The following is a 25,406-nucleotide window of genomic DNA, read 5'->3' on the forward strand; positions in this document are numbered from 1 at the left end:
CTCAGGCTCTAGGGCTCAGTAGTTGTGGTGTATGAGCTTAGTTGCCCCACTGCTTGTGGGATCTTAGTTTCCAGACTAGGGATCGAACCTGTGTCCCCTTCCATGGCAAGCGGATTTTTTAACCACTGGACCACCAGGGAAGTCCCAGCTCTGACTTATTTTTAAATACATTATACAGTGTAATTTGCCTGGACTTAAACTGAGGAGGAAATACAGTTCTATTATTTCTGATACAAGGACCAATTTAGAGGATATGAAGATTTTACTGTGTTCATAAACCATATCTTTAAGCTTCCCTAAAGAAAAGTAAATGACTACAGTGATTTTTTTTTTCTTCCAGGAGGGCCAGGATTAGGTTTATAATATATGCAATATTTCCGAGCTTATCTGATTTTTCCATCTTAAGTATTTTTGGTTAAATCTTTGAGGGCCTAGGACTTCCCTGGCAGTCTGGGGGTTAGGATTCCACTCTTCTTCCGGTTCCCCAGTGGGCGAGTGTTCAATCCCGGTTGGGGAACTAAGATCCCACAAGCTTTGCAGCAAGGCACAAAAGATTCCAGAATTGTAATGTAGTAAACCATTGTGTGGAAAGTGATGAACCTTCCAGAAGCAAAGGAAAGTTCTCTATAGAACTAAAAGTGGGCCTATTAGTAAAGCAGTTGTCATCTCTCTGCTTCCCTGGGAGAAGCAGAATAAAGTCATCAGGCACTGGCTCTTTGCTCAAGGGGTAAAAACCAGACCAATTGTCTTCTAAGGCAGGGGTTGCTTATGTGGCATAATTTGAGTACTAGTCCTCATTGTTTTAAATGACTGTAAAAAATGGGACTCATTTTCTCAATAGGAATATGTACCCTTAGGCAACAGCAAGTGTGCTGATTCCTTGTGTTAGTCGCTGAGTCGTGTTCAGCTCTTTGTGATCCCATGAATTGCCACATGCCATCCATGCGTGCGATGGTGGGATGTCCTCCACTATCTCCTGGAGTGTGCTCAAACTAATGTCCATTGAGTCAGTGTAACTATCTAACCATCTCATCCTCTACTGTCCCCTTCTCCTCCTGCCCTCAACCTTTCCTAGCATCAGGGTCTTTGTCAGTGAGTCAGCTCTTTGCATCAAGTGGCCAAAGTATTGGAGCTTCAGCTTCTGCATCAGTCCTTCCAATGAACATTCAAGGTTGATTTCCTTTCGGGTTTACTGGTTTGATCTCCTTGCAGTCTGAGAAAATAATAGGATTACTGCTAGCTTCAAATGTCAGGCTGTTGCAGAAACCAGTACTTGAGAAACCAAGCACCACACTTGGAGAGCTGGAGAAGTCAGGTTTATTACACCAGCGGGCCCAGAGGAGTTAACACTCTAAGCTCTGAGCCCGGAACAAAGGGATTACAGAGTTTTTATAGACAGACTGTAGTGGGCAACACTAGCTATTAATAGGCTGGTTTAAACTAAGGGATTTCTCATGTGGGGGAACAGTGGTCAAGATGGGGAGGGGGATGCCTGACCTGGACAGGCATGATTAAGCAGGTTTGCAGGGGCTGAGTGATTGCAAAGAGCAGAACAAGGGTGAGCGAGATAAGCTCCAGTTCCTAGTATTGCAAGTCCCCATTTTCTGAGACTATGTGACCTACGTGATCTAGACTTTGCAAGGGGCAAGCTGAGTTACAGAGGCAGGAGAAGGAGGTTATGTAAAACTTTAACTTTTCCTCTTCAAGGCAGTGGGTATCTGGATTGGCCCTTAGAACTTTGCTTGGGGGGCAACTTCAGCTGTGCAGAAAGAGAGCACTGTCTTAGCAACATCATTCAAAATAAGTTAAGGAAGTCCAGCCCAAAATTCAGATCAAGTTTTGGTGCTAGAGGAGGAAGGAGATAGTGGAATAGTGGATGCCAAGAAGGATGTATTACAAAAGCCTGCAGAGTTGTTTCTTCCCAGGTAAATTACTAAGTTTTGGGGACTTCCCTGGTGGCCCAGTGGTTAGGACTTCACCTTCCAGTGCTTGGGAGGTGGGGGGGCGGTGTGCAGGTTTGACCCTTGGTGGGGGATCTAAGTCCCACAAGCCTCATGGCTAAAAAACCAAAACATGAAACGGAAGAAATACTGTAATAAATTCAACGAAGACTTTAACAATGGTCCACATCAAAAAAGAAATTACTAAGCTTCATCAAAATACCTGTGCATTTGCAAAAGTTTCCTAATAAGACGCTTAAATCAAGTAAAATACCCACAATTCTGCTCTTAAGAATGTGTTCTGTATCTGATGGCTTCTATCAACCATCCCTTGGAGCAGCTGTCCATCATGTTTAATATTTAGTGGACACAGTGAGAATTACCATGAAGGAGAAAAGCTAAATATCAATACACACTTGTTCGCTATTAATATTTTAGGATATCTCAAATTCTGTGTCAGCTTCCCTTATAAAAACTAGTAAGAAGCTGTGAACCTCTTCTGTTTTCCTAGATGAAAATTGGATTCCAAGAATTTCTGTGTGAATTTTATGTGAATCCAAGAACTTGCCTTAACTTTCCAGGTTTAATTTATTGCAACGAAAATAAGAAAATAACTTTCAGTTGCTATACATCCTCTTGGCAAAAATACCTCTCATAATAAATGAGAAAAAATAGGGAATCATTTGTCCTATGAATTATTTCTTTTCTTTCACAGAAAAGGACGAGTCTCCACTCAGCAAGGCTGGGCAGGATGTGGTTTTGCATCTGCCCACAGATGGTGTGAATCTGGACGGCCAAGAAAGCACAGATGACCACGCCATCGTCCAGTATGAGTGGACACTGCTGCAAGGTGACCCGACAGTGGACATGAAGGTAATTCATGTTGTAATTGTAAAGAAAACTAATGTTTCAGCAAAATGATCTTTCTACTTACGTTCCCCCAATGTCTGTAAATTGGCAGAAGTGTAAAATGGAGAAAGCATAAAAATGGTTGTTGAAAAAGTGTCTTATTATATCAATTTACTTTTCTTCTGAGAAAACTGTGATCCTGACCATGTGTTTTGTTCTTATTTTATATTTTTGGCCACACCGTTCAGCTTGTAGGATCTTAGCTTCCCAACCAGGGATAGAACCCAGGCCCTTGGCAGTGAGTGCATGGAGTCCTCAGCCCTGGACCACCAGGGAGGACCCTGGCCGTGTGTTTTAAAGCTTACCTTCTTTCTTGCCTTTTTCTCAACTTCTCCAGAGCACATAAAAGCTTCAAGGGGGAAGACTCATGCTTTGTTTTGTTGACTCGGATTGAAAAATGTTTTTAAAACATTTAAGAAATGTTAAAAGCATTATGTATTTTCCTTTCTTCTTTGTTTCAGTTCAGAGCCCAAGTAGAAAATATGAAAAATACAAAAGCGCATAGAGAGGAAAATAACAACAAAATGAACTTACTCTTTACATGATCCAGAAAGCAAGCTTCTCACTTAGCATTAGGCCTGCCTGAGTTAGTTGAGTTAATTAAGTGAGGAGAGTTTGACATCAAGGCCTCCTATCAAGTGCTCCTCACTGATTTTCATATGGTTTACCTGGGCTGGAATTGCAGCCGATGGGAATCAGCCTCTTGTCCAGTGCCTACCTACACTCAATTAAGATGTAACTGACATGCAACATTATATCAGTTTCAGATGTAGTACATCATGACTTGATATACATATATATTGTGCAATGATCATCACAGTAAGTCTAGTTAACATCTGTCACCACACAAAGTTACAATTTTTTTTTCTTGTGGTAACAACTGTTATGATTTACTCTGAATCTTCAGTTCAGTTCAGTTCAGTTGCTCAGTCATGTCCAACTCTTTCAGTTCAGTTCAATTCAGTCACTCAGTTGTGTCTGACTCTTTGCGACCCCATGAATAGCAGCACACCAGGCCTCCCTGTCCATCACCAACTCCCGGAGTTCACTCAGACTCACGTCCATCGAGTCCGTGATGCCGTCCAGCCATCCCATCCTCTGTCGTCCCCTTCTCCTCCTGCCCCCAATCCCTCCCAGCATCAGAGCCTTTTCCAATGAGTCAACTCTTTGCATGAGGTGGCCAAAGTACTGGAGTTTCAGCTTTAACATCATTCCTTCCAAAGAAATCCCAGGGCTGATCTCCTTCAGAATAGACTGGTTGGCTCTCCTTGCAGTCCAAGGGCCTCTCAAGAGTCTTCTCCAACACCACAGTTCAAAAGCATCAATTCTTCGGCACTCAGCTTTCTTCACAGTCCAACTCTCATATCCATACATGACTACTGGAAAAACCATAGCCTTGACTAGACAGACCTTTGTCAGCAACTTTCAAATAAGAGACAGTGTTATTGACTAAAATCACCATGCTGTACATTACATCCCATGGCTTTTTTATTTTATGACTGGAAATCTGTACCTTTTGACTCCTTTCACCTAGCCCTGCCCCCTGCCTCTGGCAACCACCAGTCTGTTCACTGTATCTCTGAGCTTGGTTTGGGGTTTTTTGCTTGTTTGTTTGTTTTAGATTCCATGTAAGTGTGAGATCATACAGCATTTAATTTTTCTGTCTGGTTTGTTTCACTTGCCATAATGACTTCAAGGACCATCCATGTTGTTGCAAATGGCAAGACTTCCTTCTTTTTGTACACCATATTTTCATTTTGCTCTTATCAGTTGATGGACGTTTAGGCTGTTTCCATATCTTGGCTATCATAATAACACGGCAGTGAACATGGGGTGCATATATCTTTTTAAAATTTTATTTATTTTCTTTTTGGCTGCTCTGGGTCTTCCTTGCTGTGCGCGGGCTTTCTTCAGTTGTGGTGAGCAGGGGCTACTCTCTAGTTTCAGCGCAAGGGTGCTCACTGCAGGGGCTTCTCTTGTTGTGGAGCACAAGCTCTAGAGTACTCGGCTCGGCTTCAGTAGTTGCGGTGTGGGCTCAGTTTGTGGCCCCATGGCACATGGAATCTTCCTGAACCGAGGATTGAACCCATGTCCCCTGCATGGCAGGCAGATTCTTAACCACTGGAACACCAGGGAAGTCCTGTATGTCTTTTCAAGTTAGCGTTTTTGTTTCCTTCAGATAAATACCCAGACGTTGAATTGCTGTATCAACAGAGTCTTCAGTCCTTAGGAAAGTGGCTTTTTATTAACCCTGCTGGGCCTCTTTGTAGATAAGAGTATTTCCTGGCTTAGGCAGATAAACTTCATCCAAATCACTCCAGTCAGAGAAGGTGGAGAAAAATCTGGGTTGGTTTGCCAGGGCTACCATAGCAGAGTATCACAGGCTGGATGGCTTAAACAATGCATTTCTCAAGTCCTGGAGGCTGGAAGTCCAAGGTCAAGGTGTCAGCAGGTCTGCCATCTTCTAAGGCCTCTCTCCTTGGCTTGCAGGTGGCTGTCTTCTCCTTCCTTCATCTTCACAGGCTCTTCCCACTGTGAGGAAATACTGATTTCTCTTCTCTTGGAATGAAAACAAGAACAGTAATCAGCTAGTCCCTTAAGACTGATTTAAGCACGTTGATTTAGCCAAAGACTATACAGTCGTAGAACTGGATCAGACCTTCAACCAGCATCTTACCCAGTCCCCTATCCATACAAGAGCCTCTGCTTTCACCTCCCTTCTAGTGGTCATGCAACCTGCCTGGTATTTCCAGAGATGAAAGCTCACTAGTTCGCATCATGTCCTGTGACATCTTGAATCAGCTCTCATTACTGGGCCAATAGGATGTGCCTCCCGGTTACTTCTGTGCATCTATGTTGGGTCTTCCTTTTGGAAAAGCACTGAACACATCTTTTTATTCTATGCAGCAGCAATTAAAGTTCGTTTTGTTTTTTTTAATGAATGTCACCACTGAAAATGGTCTTCTCAGAACTCAACGCTCCCAGTTCTTACGATGTTCCTCATTTGAATTGGCTCCTAGACTGTCCACCATCCAGCCTTTTTTAGATTTTCTCAGGTTCATCCTCGCCCTTCTTAAGATCTGAACCCCCTAGTTGAAACCCATACTTAAACTGTGGTTCTTCCTGACAGACTATTACCTCCTGTGATCCAGACATTGTCTCACTTCTATTAATGAAGATTCATTTACATAAACCATTTTAGTATCTGCTTCTCACTATAGGTTCGTGTTGAGCTTTCCATCAAAAACTATAAATATGCATGCTGAGTCATGTCCAACTCTTTGTGACACCACCGACTGTTACCCGCCAGGCTCCTCTATCCATGGGGTTTTCCAAGCAAATGCTGGAGTGGGTTGCCGTTTCCTTCTCCAGGGTAGGTTCATGTTGAGCTTTCCATTAGAAGGAATACGCAAAGCCTGCTTCATCTTTCCACACAAATTTCCATCTTGAGGTCTCCCCCATTCTGTGTTTGTGTAATTGATTTATTTGAACCTGACTGCAAGGCCATATGTTTACCTTTTTATACTTAAGTGTAGTTTTCAGCTACAACAGAAATAATTTTTGAACTTTGAGTATCATCCATTATATTGGGCTTGGCAAAAAAGTTTGTTCATGTATGGCTGAGTCCCTTCACTGTTCACCTGAAACCAGCACATTGTTAACTGGCTATATATCCAAATACAAAACTTAAAGTTTAAAAAAAATTTTTTTGTTTGGGTTTTTCTATAAGATGTTAAACCTGATGAAAAACTCAAATGAACATTTTGCCAACCCAATGTTTATTATTCCTCTGTGCATTGTGTCAGCTGCAAAATTAATACATTTTTACTGAAATTTCTGAGAATTAAGATTGATCAATCTTAATTTATTTAAGATTGATAAATCTTAAGCCTTAAAGAGGGCTTCCCTGGTAGCTCAGACAATAAAGAATCTGCCTGCAGTGCAGGAGACCCCCGTTCAATCCCTGGGTCAGGAAGATCCCCTGGAGAAGGGAAGGACAACCCACTCCCACATTCTTGCCTGGAGAATTCCATGGACAGACCATGGGGTCGCAGAATTGTACACAGCTGAGCGACTAACACTTTCACTTTTACTTCCAAGATTGATCAGAAAAGGATCATGAACAAGCCACTGATCAGACCTCTATGAGAGTTCCCTTGAGGTGGATGCTGACTATTAACTGGCACTCATGGATATATTTGTTCAAGCAATTGCAAATCTGTCTCTATGATCACCTAGATTTTCATAGTTGATATGAAAAGCTTTATTCTGTAGATTATGAATTGTGTGTATGAATGCCAAGTAAAAATAATGCTTATGATTCAGTATTAAATTTACTGAAGGTGTTTATAAAGAAGTAACAAAATTAGGCATTTAAGGCTGACTAAAGAGGAAAACGTGTGGGGCTTCCCTGGCAGTCCAGTGGTTAAGACTCTGCACTTCCACTGCAGGAGGTGGGGATTCCATCTCTGGTCAGAAGAACTAAGGAAAGAAAAAAGAGGAAATTGTGGACAATTCCCCAGCCAAGTTATAACAGTGATAGCACATAGACCTAAAACTCTAAAGCCACCATCTAATAACAAAGCCTGCAAGAGAGGAGCTATTTGCTCTCAAACTGCAACTGTCTTATAGTGGTTATTTATAATTATTTATAAATAATTATATATATTATATATACAAACATATATTGTATATATTATATAATTATATTTTATACATTATATTAATATATAAGTATATTTATAATTGTATATTTATATAAATATATTATATAATTATATACACTATAATATATATAATCACCATATATATAATTATATAATATATATAATAGTATATATTTATATATATACTATAATATATATAAATATATATTCGTGAGACATTCACGAATGCCCTCAAAGTTAACTCAACTCTCATTGGTCAGGCTTTCCACTGAGTGCCTATCCCAACCCCTTCTCGTGCCCTCCCTCCCTCTCTTCACCATCTGCAGAATTCTCACCCCTTTTCTCATCTTCCATGTACGATAGTCAATCCTCGCTTTGTTTTGCAATACTTTAAGACTAGTTTCTAGGACCTGTCCTTTCACATCCAAATCACCCATTCAGGTCTCAAAAAAACAAAAATAAATGAGGTTCTCCATCTTAAGAAGAATTATGCTGCCACCTTAATTATGATCAAATTAATAGCTAACCTTCTCAGCTATTCTCAGCACTTTAAATTGACTAAGCATAAGGAAAACTCGTGTTCTTATGGAAAAGCTCATATGGTTTCCTCATTTATGAAGGAAATGAGTAAGAGAGATGACTGGCCATGACCAAGAGGATCTGTTTGTTTTGCTTTGTGCTTTGACTGACCCTGCGGCTTTCAGGATCTTAGCTGCCTGACCAGGGATTAGACCCAGGCCACAGCAGTGAATGTGCCAAGCCCTAACCACCAGACCACTAGGGAATTCCCAAGAGGTTTCTGAATTTAAAGTTACATATTTTCTGCTTTCTAACAGGATATTCTACATCCATTTAACTGAATATTATTCTACAACACATTCTTAAATGTAAGAAGACACTTTTTTTAGATAGTCCATTATATGTTGCTGAGTTTCATGATTATTTAATGTAATACATTAAATCTGAAGTCACAATGTAAAATATGATACAGAGTATGACAGTGTTCAAGGAGATTTGAAATTCATAAATCTGTAGATTGATTTCCATTCATCAGATGTGGAAAATTGAGCTAAGCTGTCTTAAAATACCATGTGTGAAAGTGTTAGTCGCTCAGTCATGTCTGACTCTTTGTGACCCCATGGACTGTAGTCCGCCAGGCTCCTCTGTCCATGGGGATTCTTCAGGAAGAATACTGGAGTGGGTTGCCTTTCTCTTCTCCAGGGAATCTTCCCCACCCACGTCTCCTGCATTGGAGGTGGAGCCACATGTAACGGAAGCCTACTAAAGGATGGATGTTATTTACACTGATAACGTCATTATTAACTTAAAACCAATTGCACACTGGTGTGTCTGCTATAAATAATTACTTTTTACAAACAGGTAGGTGTATTATCTACACTGAAACATGTTTGGGAAGTGGAAATAATAATTACACCAGGACCACAGAGATCGACTGAGACTGTCTTGAGCAAACAGATACATGGGTCCCTCTTGATAAAACTCAAGTTTCATAAGACTGAATGATTAGTCTCCTAATTAATCTCATTTTTAGATCCCCTTAAATGGATTTAAATAGGGTTTTAAAACTGAGGCTTAGAGAAAAGGTTTTCTGGGAAAGGAACATAAATAGAAAAATATTGACTTTTTGTCCTAGGGGAAAGAGAACGCCAAATAAATGTCGAATTTCAAATTGTCTTCTGTCTTAAGTAGGAGATGTTTTGTGGTTTACCCCTCCTCAGTCAGATTCCCTGGGATATAATCTGGGTCAATACTGAAAATGACTACAAAAGGAAAGAATCATATATGTTAAGGACAACATTAAAAAACATATTGAAAGACTTTCTAAACATTTAGTTAGCAGGGTTTTCAAGGCAGCCTGGGTTGTTTAACTAATACACAAAGTTCCAGAGAACCCATGTGATCTTTGAAGAGTAAAGGCTATTAATAACTATATCTGTCTTCTGTTTTTCATTTATGTTTGTTGATAACAGGTCAAGAAAATATATAAAATCTATACTATCACAACAGAATTTATAAGGATTATGAAGGATTTCTTTAGAATTATTTTCAATGAGGGACAGAGTGATGAGTGGATAGGGATTTCAGTCATTTGTATGCTACCAGGATTTCTCCCCCTTCCTCTTTCCCTCCCCTCCCTCCTCTCTTCCTTCTTCCATTTCTTCTTCCTTCTGTCCTTCCTCTTCCTTCTCATCTTTATTTCTTCCTTTCTTAATATTCTTTCCCTTTACCTCCTGAAGCCTAGAACTATACTTTGTACTCACTAGGATGCTGCTGCTGCTGCTGCTGCTAAGTCACTTCAGTCGTATCCAACTCTGTGTGACTCCACCAGGCTCCCCCGTCCCTGGGATTCTCCAGCCAAGAACACTGGAGTGGACTGCCATTTCCTTCTCCAATCACTAGGATGCTAACACTCGCTAATTGATTGGCTCTTTTAAAAAAAGAAAAAAACGATTGACTATTTTGCTAACCTTTTAACCCTCAAATTTTTATCATCCTTCCTAGCAAGATCAGCATTGTTCCACACTCTGGCCTCACACGGATGTTAGGAAGGGCCACTAAGAGCTATCAAACAATTACTTTGCATCTCATCAAAGGAGATCCTAGACACATATCACCTATTGTTTTTTCTTGGCTACTGAACAATATCTAGTCTTCATGAAATAAACTGTAAATCCCTTTAATAAAAGTTATCCTAGATATTCTAGGCCATGGGGTAGGGGTAGAGGAGCGAGGGGGAGTAGACTCTTTCTAAATTTTAAAAAGAGAAATGATATTAATAAATAACTGAGAAAGCTTCCTATCACATTTCAACTATTTCTTTCCTCCCTCAGTGAGTCAGTTTAACAGTGAATGAAAGAAAAAGTCTAACGCAGCCTCTGCTTGGCTTTGGTTTTTGAATCCTTGATTCACCACTTCCCTGTGCCAGATGGGATAACAAAAGGCCTCTTTCAAGGTATTATCATGGCATGAACAGGGACACCCTTCCATGGCCCAAGACTGGGCTCTTGTCTAACACTCGGGCACAAATGTTCCAAGGAGACACAGGTGCTGACAAAGTAAAAGAACTCACTGGGAAGAGGTGCCCGGGTGGAGAACAGCAGGATAAGGGGACCCAGGAGAACTGCTCTGCCACTTGGCTCACAGTCTTGGCCTTTACGGTGATGGGATTAGTTTCCAGGTTGTCTCTGACCAATCATTCTGACTCAACGTCCTTCCTGGTAGCGCACACATTGCTCAGCCAAGATGGATTCTAGCGAGAAGGATTCTGGGAGGTTGGTAGGACATAGTGGTAAAGAACCTGCCTGCCAATGCAGGAGACAGAAAGAGACACTGCAACCCCCTCTAGTATTGTTGCCTGGAGAATCCCATGGACAGAGGAGTATGTCAGGCTGCCGTCCATGGGGTCACGCAGAGTTGGAGACAACTGAAGCTACAGTGCACACACACACATGCACACACGCACACGCACACACACACGTGCGCACACACACACGCACACACACGGTAGGACATACAGACTGGCATCTGCTCCCTTCTTCTGACCTTTGCTGAAGTCTTTCAGTTGGAGGTAGTTCAATAGGTTCCACGCTCCTTACTACTGTAGGGTAACTCATGCAAGTGGTTCCTGTCGAACGTGGCCAGAGTGAGTGGGCGGTTTCAGTCAGTGGTTCTCCTAACATTATTACTGTGATGAAAGGATGAAATGCAAATAAGACCCCTGGAACAGTGAGCAGCACAGAGTAAACAGTCAAAAAGCATGTTATTCTATTTATTCCGAGATCATCTTTCCTTCGATGGTATCCACGTGGTCTCTGGTAGTCCTGTCTTGCACCCAGACAGACTATGTTGGTGCCTGGGTAATGTTCTCTTAGAGATTCTCCCAAGGAACCCCAAATACTTACTCCCTGTGTTCAACAGTGCCCAGAAGGCCTTTAACAGGGAACAAAACCTCATACCTCCAGTGCCTGTGGAGGAAATCCTCCAAACTCTGGTCTTGAGGTAGGAGATAGATGGCCCTCCCCCTCATGTCCCCCATACCCACCCCTCTACACACACACCCAGGGTGAGCATTGGAGTTTGTTCCCTGTGGACAGAAACTCCAAAATATCATAGAGGGACCATCAAGAGAGGAGGCTGGGCCCCTGCCCAGATAAAAGATTAGAGACCACATATTACATATTTCTCATTCTTGAAATCAAGGAGACCCTCCCAACTAGAAAGCTCCTTGGAGGTCAAAACGGGAGTGATGTCAAATCTACCCATAGACCTCTTCGGTGGAGTCCATCTTGCCTGAGAGATGTGCGTGCACATGTGGGAGAATCCTGAAATATTCCTAATACGGATTCTCAACCAGGCAAATCAAAATGATCGGCCAAAGGACACCCAAATGAAAAAATGTCCCATAAAAGTGATTCAGACTGCCACTAGGGCATGACTCTCTCTCTGAATCCGCCTGTGTGTCCGTCCACAGGTACTGCATTCTTTTTCCTCCTAAGAAACACTTGTTTCACTGCTTCCCGTCTTTGTGGGGATTCTTTTCTGCCAAGCCGAAGGGGCAGGGCCTTGTCCCTGACCTCTGGTCTAGTGTCTAGGATTCAGCTCTCAAGGCCGTACCCCGACCTCAGTCTCCAGAACCAAAGCCCTGAATTGCAGGTGGAGGCCACCCCAGATCAGTCTGGGTCAAAACAGTATGTGGGGTTTTTTTTCCCCCTCCTTTTGGAGATACAGGATAATGTGTTTATTTCAGAATTACTTAAATTTAGTAACCTTAACAAACAGTGAGTTTGAAAGTAACAGTGACACTTTTGTAATTAAGTCCTATTCAGGCCCCTTTTGTATTGACTCAAGGAAACAGTTATAGTTCCACTGATTCATTTCCTGGGGACCACCAGTTTTCCACTGGTTTCCAGACACTCTCCCCCTCCCACACATACACACCCCTCTGGAGATCCAAGTATAATATGTTTCTTTTGGAATTACTTAACAGATTTAGAAGCAACAGTGACACTTTTATAAGTCCCACACAGTCCCCTTTTGTAATCACCCAAGGAAGCAGAGTTCCACTGATTCATTTCTTGAGGACCATGATTTTCCCACTGGTTTCTGGACAGTGGGTTTTTTTTTTTTCCTCTCTCTTTTTTTTTTTTTTTCCTAAACAGGACTTTTTTGAAAAGTGCAGTTTCTGTTTTTTTTTTTAAGACATTTATTTTATTTATGGGCTACTCTTCCTTGCGGTGCTTGGGGTTCTCACTGTGGTGGCTTCTCTTGATGCTGAGCATGGGCTCTAGGGTGTGCAGGCTTCAGTCGTTGATGTGTGTTCTCAGGAGCTGCAGCCTGAAGGCTCTAGACATGGGCTTAGTAGTTGTGGCACATGGGCCAAGTTGCTCTGAGACACACAGGATCTTCCTAGACCAGGAATTGAACTCATGTCCCTTGTTTTGGCCCTGGAGAAGGGAATGGCAATCCACTCCAGTATTCTTGCTTGGAGAATCCCATGTACTGAGGAGCCTGGCAGTCTACAGTCTATGGGGTTGCGAAGAGTTGGAATTGACTGAGTGACTAAGCACCCTTGCACTGGTAGGCAGATTCTTAACCACTGGATCATCAAGGAAGCACCCCCAAAGTGCGGGTTTTGACACTGAAAAGCCAGAGAATAGTGGTTTCCCGGGGGTGAGAGCAAAGACAGAAGGGGAGACAGAGAAGCAAAGAAAAACCACCATATGTCAGGGCACCAAAACAGATATGGACCTCGGCAAAATTTCACCTACATTACTGCCTGTCAGTGATTTTATTCACCTGAAAATTGAACTTGTGGGGGAGAAAGTGGTCTCCCGTCCTATTCCTCTGCCATCTTAGAGAGTATCTCCGTTTAGGATTTTAAATTGCTCAGCTGGAATTCCATCACCTCCACTAGCTATGTTCTTAGTAATTCTTCCTAAGGCCCACTTGACTTCACACCCCGAGATACCTGGCTCTAAATGAGTGACCACACCATCGTGGTTATCCAGGTCATTAAGACCCTTTTGTACACTTCTTCTGTCTGTTTTGTCACCTCTTTTCATCTCATCTGCTTCTGTTAGGTCCTTTTGATTTGTCCTTTATTGTGCCCATCTTGGCATGAAATGTTCCCTTGGTATCTCAAATTTTCTTGAACAGATCTCTAGGCTTTCCCTTTCTGTTTTTTTTTTCCCTCTATTTGCACTGATCATCTAGGAAGCCTTTCTTACCTCTCCTTGCTACTCTTGGGAATTCTGCATTCAGATGGAGAGATCTTTCCTTCTCTCCTTTGCCTTTCATGTCTCTTCTTTTCTCAGCTATTTGTAAGGCCTCCTCAGAAATCATTTTGTCTTCTTACATTTCTTTTTCTTGGGGATGGTTTTGGTCAGCACCTGCTATAAAATGTCATGAACTTCCATCCATAGTTCTTCAGGAACTCTGTGTACCACATATAATCCCTTAAATCTATTTGTCACTTCCACTGTATAATATAAGGGAGTTGATTTAGGTCATAGCTGAATGGCCTAGTGGTTTTTCCTACTTTCTTCAATTTAAGTCTGAATTTTGCAATAAGGAACTCATGATCTAAGCCACAGTCAGCTCCCGGTCTTGCCTTTGCTGACTCTGTAGAGGTTCTCCACCTTTGGCTACAAGGAATATAATCTGTCTGATTTCAGTATTGACTATCTGGTAATGTCCATGTGTAGAGTCTCCTCTTGTTTTGTTGGAAGAGTGTTTTGCTATGACTAGTGTGTACTCTAGACAAAACTCAAAATAGCCTTCTCCTGCCTTCATTTTGTACTCCAAGGCCAAACTTGCCTGTTACTCCAGGAATCTCTTGACTTCCTACTTTTTCATTCCAATCCCCTATGATGAAAAGGACATCTCTTTTGGTGTTAGTTCTAGAAGGTCGTGTATGTCTTCACAGAACCATAAACCTATGAAACAATTGAACATATCTCGAATAATCAACCTGACAAAAAAATTGCTGGGATCCTCATATATTCATATAACTGACAGCCTTTAAAATAAATCTGGATCAGGTGGTACAAAAATGCAATCATAGGAGTTCTCGTACATTGTTCGTAGGAGTAAAACTGAATCCTGTCTTGAGATGTATATTTCACTGTATCTCAACAGTAGATCGTTTGTCCATCTTACTACACAAACAACCCAATGTTAGTTCCAGATGGAAAATGTAGACCAAAGGACATGTAGATACAGCAAAACCTTAGAGATAGTCCAGGCTGTGTTCCAGACCAGGGCAGTAAGTTGAATATCATAATTAAGTGAATCACACAAATTTTTCATTTTCCACTTTGTATGTAGTTTAATTGACACTGTCCAACATCTGTTAAGTGTGCAATAGCTTTACAACTAAATAAACAATATACAGAATTTCATTAACAGCACTTTGTTTCTAAAATAAAGTAGTTTGAGCATCATCTCTGTCTTCACAAGTCAAAATCTTTTTGCTGGTGGAGGGTCTTGTCTCCGTGTCTATGTCTGCTGACTGATCAGGATGGTGCCTGCTGAGGTTGGGGTGGGTAGGGCAATATCTGAAAAGAAGACAATGAAGTTTGCCACATCCTTTGACTCTTCCTTTCACAGATTTCTCTGGAGCATGCAGTGCCCTTTAACAGTGTTTTTACCCACAGTAGAAGTTCTTTGAAAACTGGAGTTAATCCTCTGCAGTCTGCTGCTGCTTTTTTCAACTAAGTTTAGGTTATATTCTAAATCCTTTGTTGTCATTTCCATAAACTTCATAGCTTCTTCACCAAGAACAGTTTCTGTCTCAAGAAACCACTTCCTTTCTCATGCATAAGAATGAACCCTCATTCATTTCAGCTTTATGACTCAGTTGCAGCAATTCAGCCACATCTTCAGGCTCCACCTCTAACTCTAGCTTCCTTGTTATTTGCACTACATCTGCACTTACTTTCTCCAGTGAATTCCTGAACCCCTCAAAGTCATCTGTGAAGGGAGAAATTGACTTCTCCCATACTCACATTAATGTTGACATTTCAACCTATTCCTATGATTCACTGTTTTCAGCAGAATCTATAATCATGAATCCACTGTAAACGGACTTCCCTGGTGGCCCAGTGGTGAAGAATCTACCTTCCAATGCAAGGAATAATAGCTTGACACCTGTTCAGAGACCTAAGATCCCACATGTCGCCGAACAACTAAGCCCACATGTCGCAACTCCTGAGCCCAGGCAGCACCACTAGAGAATCTGTGTGCTGCGGTGAAGGATACTGCATGACCCAACAAAGACCCCGCATGCCTCAACTGAGACCAATGCAACCAAAAAAATAAATTAGCAAATGTTTTTTTGAAAGACTATATCGTTGTTGTTGTTGTTTTAATGAATTCAGTGCAGAAATTTTTCAGTTGACTTTGCCCAGATCCAAGAGAGGAATAACTATCTATACAGCTATAGCCTATAATGTACTTCCTAAGTACTATGAGTTGAACATCATAATTACTCCACGATCCATGTGCTTCAGAATGGATGTTGTGTTGGCAGCCATGAAAATAACATGAATCTCATTGTACTTCTCCATCCATTCTTGGATGCTTTGTCAATCAGCAGTAATACTTAGAAAGGAATCTTTCTTTCTGAGCAGTTGTTCTCAACACTGGACTTAAAACACTTGGCGCCAATGTTGTAAACAGGTATGCTGTCATCCAGGCTTCATTGTTTCACTTACAGAGCTCAGGCAGAACAGATTCAGCCTAATTCTAAAGGGCTTTAGAATTTTCCAAGTGGTAAGGGACCATTGACTTCCAGTAATCTGCTGCATTAGTCCTTATCAAGAGAATCAGCCTGTTTTTGGAATCTTTGAAGGCAGGCATTGACTCCTCCTCTCCAGGTATCAAAGTCCTGGTGGGCATCTTCTTCCAATAGATGGATGTTTTGTCTACACTGGAAATCTCTGATTCAGTGGAGCCACCTTCATAGATTGTCTTAGCTAGATCTTTTGGAAAACTTGCAGCAGCTTCTACATCAGGTCTAGTTACTACACTCTGCACTGTATGTTATGGAGATGGCTTCTCTCCTTAAACTCCATAATCCACCCCCTGCTATCTTCAGATTTTTCCTCTGAAGCTTTTTCACCTCTCTCAGCCTTCATAGAAATGAAGAGAGTTAGGGCTTTGAACTCAATTAGGCTATGGCTTAAGAGAATATTGTGGCTGGTTGGATCTTCAAGCCAAACCCATAAAACTTTCTTCTTATCAGCAGTAAGGATGTTTTGCATTCTCAGAAAGAGACTCACAGACTTAGAGAACATACTTCTAGTTGCTGGAGGAGGGATGATGGAAAGAGATCGTTAGTGAGTGTGGAAAGGTCATATACACCCTGCTCTATTTAAAATGGATAGCCGTCAAGGGCCTAAGTATGGCACATGGTGTGTCTGTGTGTGTGTGTGCTCTTTTTCTGTGTGTGTCCAACTCTTTCTGTCCTCATGGACTGTAGCCTGCCAGCTCCTCTGTCCATGGAATTTTCCAACCAAGAATACTGGAGTGGGTTGCTCTTTCCATCTCCAGGGAATCTTCCCAGCCCAAAGAGCGAACTCACAACTCTGCTCAATGTTACGTGACTGCCCTGTCAGGATGGGAATGTAGGGAAAATGGATATGTGTGTGTGTGTGTGTGTGTGTGTGTGTGTGTGTGTGTGTGTGTGCGGGTGAGTCCCTAACCTGTTCACCTGAAACCATCCCAACACTGTTTGTAGATCAGCTATACCCAACATAAAATAAAGGTTTTAAAAAATAGAGTGTTTTTTAGGTGGAGTAGTTGAAGCTATTCTGGGAAAAAGATACAAAGAGATGAAAAACCCAACTGCCACTTTTGAAGAGCCCAGAGCAAAAGCAGGATGCCTCACGTGCCCCCAGCCCACAACAACACTTGAGGGTTCAGCCAGTCACCTAGCCACCCCTCTGACTGACCCCTGGGAGCGCCCCTCCCCTCACCCCATAGAAGGAACAAGCTCGCCCCACCCCCTCGGGGAGTGAGCAAGCAACGAAACTGTCATTTGTCCTCTCTCCCCTCAGCTGCAGCAGGAGCCCCAATAAAACCTTGCCTCAATTTCTTTTGATTAAGAAACCTGATTTATTTCTATTGTCTGGCCTCTGGTTGATTTCTATTGATGAAGGAGGCCAAGAGCCTGGTGTGTAACAATTTGGGAACAAGAGACACATGGGGGCTGGGAGGAGGACAGGACTCAGGCTTGGGTGGGGCAGCAACTTGGTGGGTTCAGGTGACTGATGTGTCAGGGGAAGACTCTCATGCATAGGCCTGGGGACAGGGGCCTGGGTTTAATCTCTGGCAAGAGGCAACACGGGGACCACGTAGCCCCAGTGGAGGAGGCTGGCAAAGAGGCCAGTGAGTGGGAGAGCAGGAGAAAGGCAGAAAGACAGCATTAGAGTCCTGGTCAGGACAGCCAGGTGGGGGAAGACGGGGCTCTCCAGACAGGCCTGGCCACCCCCACCCGTGCATGCTCCTGGCACCTGGGCACAGTCTAGACCCCAGATGGGAGTGGAATCAACTGGGAGGTGATTTTAATGAGTGCTGACAACTAGCATACTTCCAACAACATGAAACTCCACCTGATTGCTCTTGCTACTTCGGTAAAACTCTGCTCACATCCATTTCCACATCTATAAACAGGGAAGCCAGCCTCACTCAGTGACAAGACATGAAATGGAGCACTGCCCGTGCTGAGGAGTCAGCGCGACCTTCCGAGCTCAGGGCTCAGTCACCCCTGAAGCAGAGGCCAAGAGCCCCATGATAACAGAGACGTGGATCCCTTTGTCACAGACGTTGACCTCTCAATGTCATTGGTAGACCCCCTTCCCAAGAATCAGGAGGTCTTGCCAGCCCCAGTGAGTGATGGATGATCTCACTCTTCATCAGTGGACAGCCCTGAGACGTAAACGTGAGATGCTCAATGCTGCTTGGATACTGCATAGAAGTAAATTATGAGGGGGAAGAAAATGGATCACACAGGCCACAGTGTAGATCCCCTGGAGGAGAGCATTGCAGTCCGCTCCTGTATTCTTGCCTAGAGAATCCCCATGGACAGAGGAGCCTGGCGGGCTACAGTCCATGGGGCACTGGGAGTCAGACATGGCTGACGCCACTTAGCATGCACAAAGGCACCAGAGTAGAACAAGCAGCCAGAGAGACCGCCAGGGGGCGCCCGGGGGCACAGGCTCCCCGTCTCCACGCGGATCCTGTAAATCGGGTTCCGGCCTCAGTCCTCAAACCCTTTCTAATGAGCAGTTACTTTGGCCCACAAAATGTCTAGGACTACCCTGGGACAGAAACTACTAGAAAATATATTGCTGATGACACTGCAGTTAAGGGCTCTCTCCAGGCCCTTCCTCAGATCCGCAGAGTTTTCCGATGGGGGTGGTGTTTTGGGGGGTTGCAGGGGGCAATCTTGAGTCTTTTAAGAAAAGCATGGCTTCCATCGAAGCTCAGTCAGTAAAGACTCATCCTGCAACGTAGGAGATCCTGCTTCGATCCCTGGGTCAGGAAACTCCCAAGGAGGAGGGCATGGCGACCCACTGAAGTCCTCTCGCCTGGAGAATCCCCATGGTCAGAGGAGCCCGGCGGGCTACAGCCCTCGGGGTCGCAAGAGTCGGACACGACTGAGCGAGTAAACCACCACCGCAGGAAGACTGCAGGCGGGAATGGGGAGGAAGGTTCAGGGGCGAGAAGGACTCGGAGGAGAAAAGAAACGGGGAGGGACCGGAGGAGAACGGAGTGAGTCACAAGGGGGCGGCTACGGCCCGGCGTCAGTGACGAGGGGAGGAGGCCGGGGCGGAGAACTGACTGAAATGCTGGGCGGGCTATAAATAGCTCCCGCAAAGTCGGATCCAACCAGTCTCCAGCTGGTGATGGGCTGGAAGGCTGGCCCCGGAGCCCGTCTTGGTTTCGCGGCTCTGGTGCTCCTCGTGGCTCCCCGGTTCTGCACGGCGCGAGGCGGTGAGTTCGGGGATTAACCTGCGAGGAGAGGACATGGGGCCATAAGACCCGAGAGGGACGGGGTGTCCGAGGCGGTTCGGGGAACTCCGCGGCTGGGCCGCCTCGCTGCTTTTAAAGGTCCCTGCGCTCCTTTCCCGCTGGGCTCCTGCTCCCCGCCTCCTCTCGCGGCTGGATGCCATCCTGCTGCATCCCCGCAGGAGGGAGAGAAGGCAGGGAGACCTGAGAGGCAGGTCGGCGTCACGAAATGCTGCTGCAGCTGCCCGGACTCCCCCGTCAGGATTCGGAGTCACTGAAGCGGGTGCAGGAAAGGTGGAGGCCGCTTCCGAGGGACCGAACCCACCGGGGTTCAGGGGAAGGCTGGGTGGAGTCTGACCAGTTGCGTTGGCCACAGGAGAGGCGGCGGGAGATGGACAAGGGTCGAGGCGGAGTCCGCCACTTGGGCGGGGAGTAGGGAGTCAGTGTAGGAGGGAGTAGCGGTGAGATGGGTGTAGTCTGTCCTAGGAAGCCTCCTTAGAGTCCTGCTTGGTTACAACACTATTTTTTCCGAATTCCTCCCCATCCCAAGAACCTCAGGGCCTCCAACCACTTCCCATCTGTGAAGGGATCCTAAACCTGCCCTCTGTCAACTGGCACCCTATCCTCTTGCCTGAGAATTCACCCCAGCAGAAGCCTCCCAGCCTAGCCCCCAGGACATAAAGCAGGAGAGATGGGAGAAGAGCTTCCCAAAGTGTGTGACACAGGGCATGAGGGTGAGGACGGGCACCCCCACTTCTACCCTTCAGTCCCACATTCATATTCCCTGAGACTATGGAGACAGTGGCCTAGAATAGCTATTATTTAAGACAGGAGTTGGAGAACTTTTCTTCAAAAGACAGAGAGTAAATCTGTTTGTCTCCACAGGCCATTTGGTGTCTGTGTGCATTCTACATCTCCACATTTGTGCTACAAGAGCAGGCAAAGACGACCTGAAAAAAATACAAAAGAACCATGTGACTTCCCTGGGTCACAAAACAGTAACAGCTGACTCGTCCCCTAGGGACTAGTGCAAGGGATTCCTTAGCTGCCTGTTGGTGAACCAAAAACTTGCTCTGTCTTACCTTGTAAGTTCTGGGTGGTGTGAATGTGAAAGGAGTGTGGGTCCAGCAGATATGGGCTGATGTCCCCTGACCCCCTCTGCTCTAGAGTGGCTTCCATGGTCCATGGAGATATAGGGGACACTGCATGAAGCCTCAGGCATGAGCAGAGAATAGTGTGTGCATGCTAAGTCGCTTCAGTCATGTCCAACTCTTTATGATCCTATGGACTATAGCCCACGAGGGTCCTTTGTGCAAGAGATTCTCCAGGCAAGAACACTGGAGTGGGTTGCCATGCTCTCCTCCATGGGATCTTCTCTCATTCAGGGATAGATCCCACATCTCCTCCAACTCCGACATTGCAAGTAGATTCCTTACTGCTGAGCCACGGGGGCAGACCGTGGGGAACAGTGGTCCTACAACAATTCTGATGTCAGGCCTAGGCCACCTGCTGCTCTCCCTTATTTGTTGCCTCTGGCCCTTCTTATGCCAAACCACAATATCACTTTAATCCTCTGATGGTTGGTCTATCTGAACTAATGATTAGGGTTTGATGAGCCCAAATCATGATAGACAATGCTGACATTTCATAACCAGAGGCCTCACCTCCACCAGCCCCCAGGTAAATACCAGGAGCCACATTTAAATGGTGTCGTATTCCCCATTGCAATCTCATGGCCTTGCTTCAGGACATAAAGGGTCTGTGTTGTGAACCTCCAAGTAAAATGCCATATTCGGCACTAGCACCTTTCTGACCACAGATACCTCTGATGTCACAGGTTCAGCTGGGTCATCTGCCCAAGAAGCAGGTCATCATTCACCACTCATCTGTGACTGCTTTTGTGCTAGGACAGCAGTTGTAACAGAAAGCCATGATCTGCAGAGCCTGAATATGTCATATGTACAATTATAGAAATTTATGGACACACTGGGAATTAAATGGAGATCGGATAGGGTCGACACTCCTGCAGCCCTGGAGGGTTGTAGGTTGGTACTCCTCTCTGTCATTTTCCCCAGAATATGATATTGCTTACATGTACTATTGGGGGATGAAGGTCAGTGTCAGAAGTGTGAACTTGGAAATCGCTTCTATGGTGGCCCTCACCGGCTGGTAATTTACTAACTGTGAAGATTTTTCATTCATATGCAAATGCAGTGGATGTGAAATGAGCACTATGAGGACCAGTGAATGGGTGACACTCCTGTGGGCAGGACGTGGGACAGATGTGTATTTCTTACACAGATCTCAGGCACCACAGTAATAACAGGCGGGCCATGACGATGTTTCAGACTGCTGGACATGATGACAGTCCCACTCTAGGTCCTTATGGATGTGGGGGTGGCTTCTCTGCCAAGTGTACACTTACCCCAGTCAATGACCGTGTGGCTTCCAAGGCCAGAAGGACTTTTGCACTTGCTGTGGTGATAAGAGGGCCCTCCTTGCTGATGCCTGGCATCTCTGTCTCTAGGAATGGATTCTGAATATAAGACCTGACTCAGTGCTGGATACTGCACAAAGGACCTGGACACTTTGTTGGGATGTCTGCATTCAGGTTCCTGAACACCCAGCCTTGTGTTTGTCTGTTTTTTATATAATTTTCCCTTTCAACCGTGTAGTTTTTAGCAGGGCTCACTGCTCATCTGTCTGCCTCTAGGATCGCCCTGTGCTAGGAGCCAGCGTGGTACTCTCTGCAGTGAGGCCTGGCTACTTGGGGCTCTCTGGTCCCCTTGGCCGCTGCATCTGCTTTGCTTCTGACATAGGGCACTGCCCCTGGCATCAGCTCTTTCCCCTTCTCCATCCTCACTCCTGCTGCAAACACACAGGAACACCAGTCCCACCACCGTCCCTGACCCTCAGCAAAAGTCACCCTGGAGCTGTTGGAGATGCTTCTCATCCGTTCTTTCCTCTTGGGCTCCATAGAACTTGGGGGACTGCACACTTTCCTGCCCTTTCATACCGTGCCCACCCTGGCACATTCATTTCTTGAGCCTTTGATCCCCTCCTCTACCACCTGCCTCGGAAGTTCTGGATTTTCTCTTTCATGCCATGTGGGCCAGGCCTTCTCCAGGATCCCAAGACCCATCAAAGTGGTAGATCAGCAGCATCTCCCTGGCCTTGCTAAACCCTGTGACCCCAATTGTGAATTCTCCTTTCTGTAGCTTTCGGTTCTGTGTTGGCCTTATCAGCACAGTAGAGATAATGTTGTGTGGTTTCTCCACTTGCTCAGCCTGTAGGTGGTGTTGGGAGCAGAGGGGCCTTCCTGCTCTACCAACCCAGCCCTGCAGCTTTCCTCTGCTCTCACATAAGTTGGGGGAGGAGGTAATGGGTCTTCTCCAAAACCTGTCCTCACCTGCATTTTCCTTCACAGGTGCTCACTCTCTTTGCTACAACTTCGCTGTTGATCCTCAGCCCAGAAATGGAGAGCCGTGGTGTGTGATTAACGGCCAGGTAGATGATTCATCCTTGAATGTGCCATGAGTAGTTGCTCACTGCTGTCTGACTCTTTGCAACCCCATGGACTTATACTGTCCGTGGAATTCTCCAGGGTTGAATACTGGAGTGGATAGCCTTTCCCGTCTCTAGGGGATCTTCCCAACCCAGGGATTGAACCCAGGTCTCCCACATTGCAGGTGGATTCTTTACCGTCTAGGAAAGAAGCTAGATGGCACCAGGGAAGCTCAAGAATACTGGAGTGTGTGGCCTCTCCCTTTTCCAGGGGATCTTTCTGACCCAGGAATTGAGCCGGCGTCTCCTGCATTGCAGGTGGATTCATTACCTGCTGAGCCACCAGGGAAACCCTTAAGTTTCTTTCTTTTTTTTTTTTTTAATATTTATCACTAGTCTTGGGAATTATTTGTCTATAAGATGAAATACTTTGTCTTACGAAAAGAAAAATGAAAAAATGCTCTCTCCTTGTACAAGAAAAAGCAGTGTTGGAGGAAGAAAACTTAAAAGCTAGAAGGAAAAAAGAAAAATACAATAGAAACTGAAACTACTCTTTCATGGAAAGTTGCCTTTAAATTTTTTTTTTAATACAGAGGAGTTCTGCCTTCTTACTTTGGGGAAAGTAGGAGAGGAATTTACTGAAACATCTGAAATTTGCCAGATCCTAGTATTTTTCAGTGCCAGAAGTGGGTTTGGTCAGGTCAATAGTAAATAAGAGCTTTTACTATGCACAGAATTCATGCCTGAGTTGTGTTGCGTAGAAAAAAAAAAAAAAAGTAAACAGATTTTGTGCTTGTCTTCAAGGCTGGCTTAAGTAGAAAATGAATTTTTTAAAACACTTGAAAAAATTAAAGAATTCTATTTATTTATTTATTTTTAATTACATATATATCTTGAGGAAGGCACTCAATGCCTAGCCACTGATCAGCGCCTCCCTGGAGTCAAAACTCCTCCCAGACAGCTCAGGCTGTTACTAGTTGAAGCTGGTTATGACCCAGATCCTACCACCTATGAAGGTAACAAGTGGTTGAAAAGGACAAGTTGGTTTGCTCAGGAGCCCCGGGAAAATAGTGGCCTAATGTCCTCAGACTGCCTCCACGTTTCCAGGCTAGAAAGGGGGCAGAGGTGGCTGCTGCAGGGTGCATCAGCGTCTTGAGCACGGTCAGGGTGGTTGGCACAAGGCAAACGTTTGAGCACCACCAAGCTTATGGTTTCAACCAGTCTGGGGGTCTGCGTGCTTGCAGCCAGCAGTTTTGATGTGCTGGGGGTCTTTCCTGTAGAAGCAACTTGAGGCTTGTGTCAGCTCTTTGTTATCTTTCAGGGAACTGGCAGTTTTGTGACACTGCTCTGTGGCTGCTCACAGTCTAAATTGTTACCAGTTTCCCAGCCTAAGGAGTATTCCTTTCTCCATCTTCACATGTTCTAATCCTTAACTCTTAAACCACCATTTTGAGACTCACAGGAGGCCTGGCTGACTAAAACTTTTCTACAAACAAGAGGCAGACGGAGACCATGGGGGCGGGTCTTTCCCACTAAGGCGCCCTAGGGCCCTTTTGGTTACAAGACCATTTATTACCCATTTTTCCACGGTCCCAAGAAGCTCAGGGCCTCCAACAGCTTCCTGTCTCTTGAAGAGAGTCTAAACATGCCCTCTGTCAACTGGCATCTTATCCCTTTGTCTGATAACTCACCCAGCAAACCCCCCCGACCTGGCCCCCAGGACCTAACTTAGGAGGGACGGGAACAGGGTTTTGCAGAGTGCGACACAGGGCTCGAGGGTGAGGCTGGGCATCCCCACTTCTACCCTTTGCTCCCACATTCATAGTGTCTAGGAATTGGGACACCGTCAGCAGTGGCACCCCACTCCAGTAGGAGCCTGGTAGGCTGCAGTCCATGGGGTCGCTAACGACTGAGCGACTTCACTTTCACTTTTCACTTGCATGCATTGGAGAAGGAAATGGCAACCCACTCCAGTGTTCTTGCCTGGAGAATCCCAGGGACGGGGGAGCCTGGTAGGCTGCCATCTATGGGGTCGCACAGAGTCGGACACGACTGAAGCGACTTAGCAGCAGCAGCAGCAGCAGCAGCCTATAATGGTTATTGATTAAGGAAGGAGTTGACAGATTTTTCTTCTACAGAAGAAAGTAAATCTCAAGGTCTCATTAGGCAATTTGGTATCTGTATCTGGGTGCAAAAGGAGCTTCCGCATTTGGGGAGCAGCAGGAGCCAAATATAATGTATAAATCAACTGAGAACCAGACTTGTCCACTGTCCTGGTTTCTGACCCCAGTAATGAGTGATCCATTCCCTAGAGAATCATCCGAGAGCTGCCTCAGTTTTCTGTTTATGAACC

The 25,406-nt window shown here is 44.7% G+C and overlaps 2 protein-coding genes across 3 annotated transcripts in view; both read left to right on the top strand.

Moving 5' to 3' along the window:
* Positions 1–25,406, top strand: part of LOC106991302 (low-density lipoprotein receptor-related protein 11-like) — a 284,456-nt gene that overhangs the window by 6,506 nt on the left and 252,544 nt on the right. Inside the window, exon 2 of the mRNA XM_042253599.2 lies at positions 2,656–2,813. Coding sequence (XP_042109533.1) covers positions 2,656–2,813 — 158 coding nt within the window. The remainder of the gene's footprint in view (positions 1–2,655; positions 2,814–25,406) is intronic.
* The window catches only part of LOC114116073 (UL16-binding protein 3-like), an 83,691-nt gene continuing 77,712 nt past the window's right edge, over positions 19,428–25,406 (top strand). Inside the window, exons 1-3 of one of the 2 annotated variants that reach the window (XR_006060655.2) lie at positions 19,428–19,534; positions 22,077–22,160; positions 22,977–23,006. The gene's annotated coding sequence lies outside the window, so the exon portion shown is untranslated. Of the gene's footprint in view, positions 19,535–22,076; positions 22,161–22,976; positions 23,007–25,406 lie in introns of those variants that run through there. The other variant, XM_060419807.1, reaches the window with a different exon arrangement.

This window comes from Ovis aries, chromosome 8 (genome assembly GCF_016772045.2).
Source record: "Ovis aries strain OAR_USU_Benz2616 breed Rambouillet chromosome 8, ARS-UI_Ramb_v3.0, whole genome shotgun sequence".
NCBI lineage: Eukaryota > Metazoa > Chordata > Mammalia > Artiodactyla > Bovidae > Ovis > Ovis aries.